Consider the following 6,467-nt stretch of genomic DNA (forward strand, 5'->3'; position numbering starts at 1 on the left):
GGGATTTTTTTTAGCAAGATAAACAGAACTCTTGACCTCTTCCATCAAAAAAAAAAAGAGCAGGCACTGTTCCTGGTGGGGACTGGGCTGGAGCCTGGGGAAGAGGGTGCTGCTGCCAAGGGGGAAGGGAGACCAGAAGCAACCTTCTCTCCTCACCAAGGAGTTTCTTCCACCAAAGAGCAGTGAAGGTCACCAGAGGAACCGAATAACACTCAGTGGCTTCCCCAGGGGGAGCCAGGAGGGCCTGGCAGGGACCCTGCCTGCACCTGGGGGCACCCAGCTCTCTCTGCCCTTTACAGGGGGAGCAGAAGACCCCCAGGATCAGCTGGCCCCCACTGGAGGGGAGGGGAGGGCTGGGAAGGAACTTACTGCTGAACAGCGGGTTCATTTCTGTCTCCCCACGCCGGGCTCCATCTCAGGGACACGCTCACACTCCTTGCCTTTCGCACACCCGAGGCAGAGGGCAGGACAAGGAGGCTCGCAGGCTCCACATCCCACCCTGCCCGGGGACAAGCCACACCGCCGGTCTCTCCCGTGTAAGCGGACTCCCACCTTGCCTCCTCTCCTGTTCCCTCTCTCGCTCGCTCTCCCCCCCGGCAAAGACTAGCAGCGGAACAATAGGCGAAAGTCTAGGGATATTTACTAACTGATAATCTCCCCACGTATTGCAGCCGCCTGTTTTCTCCCGTCTGATAAAGATTTCAGAGCCAACCACTTTCACAGAAGAAAGAGGGGGAGAATGTTGGGTTTGGGGTTTGGATTATTATTCCCCTCCACCTCTCTTTTAAGCACTTACCATTCACCTGCTGTGGGGAGTAGGCTTCCGATCCAGAGTCCGGGGGAGAGTCAGGTAAAGTGCTGTGGAGCGATGGGGAAAGAAAAGGGAAAGTCATTTTAAAGCAGCTTCCAGCGCAACCGATAGGTCCCGTTTGACCAAAGCACTCTCCAGGCTGCGGTTGGAAATCCCAGCTGTGCCCACAGCGGATCCCTGTCACCCCGAGCGCATCCAGCTGACGAGCTCGGGACTGCCGTAGCTGTCACTGCTACCCCACAGCGGTTCCCCGGACCTCAGGTGCAGGGACAGACATTTTGTTGACCCACCAATGAGACTTGCCCTGCTGCTCACCTCCAGTTAAAAGAAGCCAAACAGAAATTTATCCGTTCCCCAGAGGAAGCCTGTGTGCTTCACCGTGGGTAAATGGGAGGCTCTGAGGGAGCTGGGCTGCGATCTGATACACGAAAGCAAAGGCTGGGAAGCCCACGGGACAGATTCTGCCTTGTGACCTGTACGAACCTGGGCACCACCACAGCTGCTGGCCGTATCACCCTGACTCTACTCCAGCGTCACCAGGAGCAGGATTTGGCCCTGATTGCAAAATGCAACCAAATAAAAGGGGGAGCTCTCAGCTGCCTCCGCCAGCACACCCACGGCTTGGGGACGGCAGGACTGAGGACCAGCCCTGTTGTGTGCGGTGGCGGTGCAGATGCTCTGCAGGGAGCTGGTTAGCTCTTGCATCCTTCCTTATTTTACCTCAAGTCTGCACAGACTCCAGGCAGCTGGGCCCTTCAGCCACTTCCAAAGCACCTCCTTGGAAATCCACTTGAACCCATTTTTCTCTTTTCTTTTCACAGCCCCTCCTCACAACATGCATCCCACTGCGCAGGGGCCTGGGCCTCACACGTCTTCAGGCCAAGGTGCCCATCTCAGACACCAGTTCTTCTCTAGCAACATTTTGGAGATCAAGTGCACAGAAAAAAGCTGAGGCCCTGCTCCCAGCTAGACTGAGCCACGGTCACGGCAAGCCAAAGCTTCAGCGGGGACAGGCAGGGAGGCGGTGGCTCTGGTGGCTGGAGCAGTCGCTGCCTACGCTCTAGAGAAAGGCTCACTTCACCTTAGCATTTGCAATACGCTCTGCCCTGTGGAGATCACTAGCAGGGAGGTATCTTGCCTGCCAACTCACACCCGCTGCATCGCCAGTGACACGCAGCCTCAGCGAGCCCCGGCTGGCTTCAGCAGCCCAGTACCTCGGCAAAGTCTGCTCCTTCTAAGACACATGTGGCCGTTTTCCTCCCCACCTCCTGACACTTCGTTCCTCGTCACAAGTGGATTTTCAATGGGGATCTTTTTCCATTCCCCCATATTACACCCACCAGGATCTTCCTGCGCCAGAGGAGCACATCACCCAGTAAATGGGTTCTCCATGGTAAGCGGTACACAGCAGTAAGGGCAGAGGGATGAGGTAGGGCAACCCCAACAAAGAGCCCTCACCATATTTGCCTCATCCTCCACCTTCACCTTTCTGCCGCTCTCCTCCTACGCTTGGCCTGAAGAATCTATCACCAGCCTTATCGCCACGCTGGCCGTGATGTCATACTCTATCTCCTATGAATTTACCAGGATTTGTGCCTCAGCAAGCCGAGTTCTGGCCAATAACAAAAGGGCCCAGGATAATTCAGGGACTCCTGAAGGCTGGAAAAGGCCTTGCAGCAGAAAGGTGGACACTGCAGAATTCACATAGGGAGACAGTGTGGATGTGCTCGGTCCAAGGGAAGGGTTTGCTGGTATCCAACACGTGAGACATTGCTCCTCTGGGAAAAGCCTAGTACTATGGGGAAGAGTCATTCTGGGATGCTGAAGAAATGCTGCCATCAAAGCTGACCCAGTTCATCTACATCCAAACCAAGGTCTCCACCTCTAATAGCAAGCTATGATCCTTACATCCTGGAGTATGCCAGATGCACGCAGAAGAAAGGGACATGACAAGGCATCACGCCATGCTTTTGGGGATGGCTCCCCCTAAGCTGCATGTAGCCTTCTTGGGTACACAGCAAGGCAGAACTCCCCAGTCTGGGAATAAAAGAAAGGCAGATTTTGTTTAGCTTGTCTCTTTCTGGAAGGTCTTTCCAAGTTCATCTGAAGGGCCAAAGTCATCCCAGTGGAGCTGCACTATGGCTGAATCATTGGTTCAGTGCGCTGGAGGCTTCCAAATCTGGGAACGGCCACGCCGTACTTGCTGACAACACTAGAGGGCACAAGGCAGAGGGAGAAAAGCCAGACAGGGACTTGCAGAGATGAGCAGTCCTGGGGCCATCCTGGCCTCCTTGTCCCTTACATCCACCTTCTCCACTGCAGAAGGCACAGAGGCTGGCTGAGCAGTGGACGCATCAGGGCCATCCACCACCTGTGCTACAGGGACAGGCTGGACCACAGCACAGCTCCTCATGGTATGACTATTGCCAACTGCTAAGGCCTCCCGCTGACACATATGCTGCTGCACGCTTCGGTTTTCATCTGTCCAGCTTCAGATCATCTTCTTGTTTCACTCCCGTATGACTGGGGGAGAGCAGCTTGGACCAGAGAGGTGCACGAGGAGGAAGAGACTAGATCTGTTCTTTCCTTTGGGTCTCCAGGCAGTAAAGCTTGATGCACACCAGCTATCCCAGACACCACTATAGGGCCATACCCTCTCAGCACGCCATGCCTGCCCAAGTCCTCTCTACCGACATGGTCTCTGTCTGGCCCCTTTGGCCACTGCAGAGGGCAGCTGCCATGTCGCTGCACCCTCCCAGCCTGCCAGGGTCATTCCCATCCTGCCTGTTCTGGGCAAGGCCATGCCAGAGAGCAGGAACCACACCGTCCCAGGACTAATGGTCCAGTTGAGTCCATCAGCAGTACTAAACCCCAGTCATTGTCTTCCTCTCACCAGGTCTGCATCCAGAGTACAAATCCAGTTCAGATGCCTTCTTTTTCTTCTCTTGAGTGGAGTATCTACAACATCAGGCCAAGACAAGTACATCTTTCCGCCCAACTTAGTTAACATCTTCCCCTGCGATAGCCATGGGAACATCCTGGACACTGAATTTTGTCGCGTTCGAATTTATTCTGTCTCTTCCTTCTTGGGAAAAAAAAAAAAGCTACGATACTGTCCCACTGTAGATGTGCTGCATAGACATCCTGGTCACCCAGAGCCGACGGCTTTACCACCACCTGCAGACATGGGTGATGTTACTGATCCTCTCTCACCCAATGCATACAGACAAGATCTACCAAACAACCTTTCAGGGAACTTCAGTACCTACACTTGTAAAAAAGCACTGTGAAGATGGAGGAGCACTTGTCCCACCATTTACCCTTGTTCTGCCACCCCAACACCACTTACCCAGGTGCGTAGGAGGCCTTGGGCTCTGATTTGATTGGAGGGACAACATTGTTTAGGCAGTGGCCACCAAGGTAGCCCTTGGGCACCACCATGCCATTGTTGTTATTGCAGTTGAGGTGAGCACCGTAGCCGGGTCCACAAGGGTTGGCCAGAAGAGGACCATGCCGGATTGGGATCTGGCTGCCCGGGGGAGGAAGGTGGAGGGAACCGCTGGAAGTGGGGTTGGTCACACTGGCGATGGAGCTGGCAAGAGGCGCGTTGATGGTGGTTGAGCTGGAGGGCTGGGGGTGTGCATAGCTGGCTGAAGCAGGGATGTCAGGGAAACAGCTGAGAGAGAGAAGGGGACAACCTCAGCAGAGGGACAGGTAGACAGTACTTTCTGCCCACCCCGTCCCTCCCCAGCCATGCAGCAATGGGGATGGAGCCACTCAGGCGCTCTGGGACACCCAGAAAAAAGCAAAACAGGCAGCACCGTGGTGGCACCAGCAGGAGCGTACAGGGAGGCAGGTCAGTCACCTGGGTTGGTGGGACTGATGCAACCCCAAGGGTGCAAAATCCACCTATGGAGCTGTGAAGGCCAGAAGTGCCTAGGACATCAACCTCAAAGCTTGTGAAGACAGCAGGAGACAGCAGGATCTGCTCACCGTGCTTCAGCTTACAGCCTAGCACAGGGAAGCCGCTTTGTCACGTCAGCCCCAAAGATCCTGCTCCCACCCTGCGGCCCAGATCACCTTGGCTGCTATCCAGGTCTGCACCCCCCACCTTTGCTAATGTCGGCGCACACACTTCTCTTCCCCACTCTCGTGTCGCGCTGGGGATTTAATCTTTCACACTGAGCTCCTAGCGCTTGCTTTCCCATTGCTCAAATTAAGGAAAAGTCTTTTGCAGTGCCCTCAGGAGGGGAAAGAGAGGGGACAGCAGAGACAGGGGAAATTCAAAGGCAAGAAGCCAGGAAGAGACAGAAGGAAGAACTGGAAACAAGTAAGGGAGCAAGGAGCAATAAAGGAGGACTCTAGGAGGGACAGAGGCGCAGCCAGGATGCACAGTGATTTCTAAATGATTCCTCGAATTGCAGGGCTGGAAATTACTCAACAGCTCCCCACAGAAAACAACAGTAACGCTGTTCTGCTGCGGAGCATGGGAAGCACTTACATATCTGGTGAGTCCTCCTTGCTGATGTACTCTTCCAGGATGCTAGTGTCGATGTTAGACGGTTCCAGAGCTCCATTAATGTCATGGCCTGTGAGGGGAGAGGAGGTGGAAGCGTGAGCCATGAGAAGGACATGAAAGGCCCTTGCTTCGCAGGCCAGAAATACCACCAGACCTTTGCAGAGTCAAGAGGCTGGTCTGAGAAGATCAGCAGATCCTTCAGCTTGAGGACCGCCATCTGTCTATACCCATCTGCATCCCAGCGTGAAACCAGACCAGAGGTGGGGCACGTGGGACGAGCCGGCGTGGTGACACTACCTGGGAAGTTGGACACACAGGTGGGGTTTGTCTACAGCAACTTGCAAGCCACGCTCTGGCTGTGGGACACACGGGCTTCCCAGGGCCAGGCTCAGGACACGTGGGAGAAGGGAGATCACGGGGTGAGGCCTGAGCTATGCAAGACACACGGCTGCACAGAGCACGAGAGCCAGGTCTTGCCCAACCACCACCACCAACTTGGCGCTGACGTGGCCTGCAACAGCTTTGTCAGCGAAGCCGCAAGAGCCACTGGCCTTGCCGGGGCCGATGGAGGGGCTCCCCTTTGCAGGCTGCAGGAGAGAGCAATCCCTGCAGAGGCAGGGCTGTAAGCGTGGGCTCAGGGGGTGCTCTGGGAAAGCTGGTTTCCTTCCCTTTGGATCCTTGCCTCCGCTTTGGAGAATGCGGTGGAATTTCTCTGCTGCTGCCATGACAGCTCCGGATCAGCTCCCGACCCCGCAGGAGCCCTCCTCCCTCTCCTCTCCTATGCGGGCAAGCGGTGGACTTCCCTCTCCTTTCTCCCGGAGGGCTCCTCCTCCCCTCTCCTGTTCTGGGGAAGTTGGGCCGGGTTTTGTTGACAGAAAGTGCTTTCTTTATCTGTCTCTCTGAAGTGGGAGTCTGCAGCCCTCTGGGGTTGGTGCCAGCCCTCGGTGCCAAAGACACTGCCAAGAAAGTGGAAGAGAAGGCCCAGCTCCCCCCAGCTCCCCAAGCTCAGATAACGAAGACGGCCCTTCCTGAAAGACCCCGTGGCTCCACGCTAAAGCACGACGTCCCTTGCCCAGAAGACCCTGACCCCCGCCTCCCCCCGCAGCCCGTGCGCCGGGGAAAGGTCAGCCGCTGAAC

General features: G+C 55.7%; 1 protein-coding gene across 1 annotated transcript in view; it reads right to left on the minus strand.

Moving 5' to 3' along the window:
- Window positions 1-6,467, minus strand: part of MYRF (myelin regulatory factor) — a 39,143-nt gene that overhangs the window by 30,154 nt on the left and 2,522 nt on the right. Inside the window, 4 exon segments of the mRNA XM_010286267.1 lie at window positions 797-858; window positions 4,161-4,487; window positions 5,313-5,400; window positions 5,785-5,917. Coding sequence (XP_010284569.1) covers window positions 797-858; window positions 4,161-4,487; window positions 5,313-5,400; window positions 5,785-5,917 — 610 coding nt within the window.

This window comes from Phaethon lepturus, unplaced genomic scaffold (genome assembly GCF_000687285.1).
Source record: "Phaethon lepturus isolate BGI_N335 unplaced genomic scaffold, ASM68728v1 scaffold4124, whole genome shotgun sequence".
Lineage (NCBI taxonomy): Eukaryota > Metazoa > Chordata > Aves > Phaethontiformes > Phaethontidae > Phaethon > Phaethon lepturus.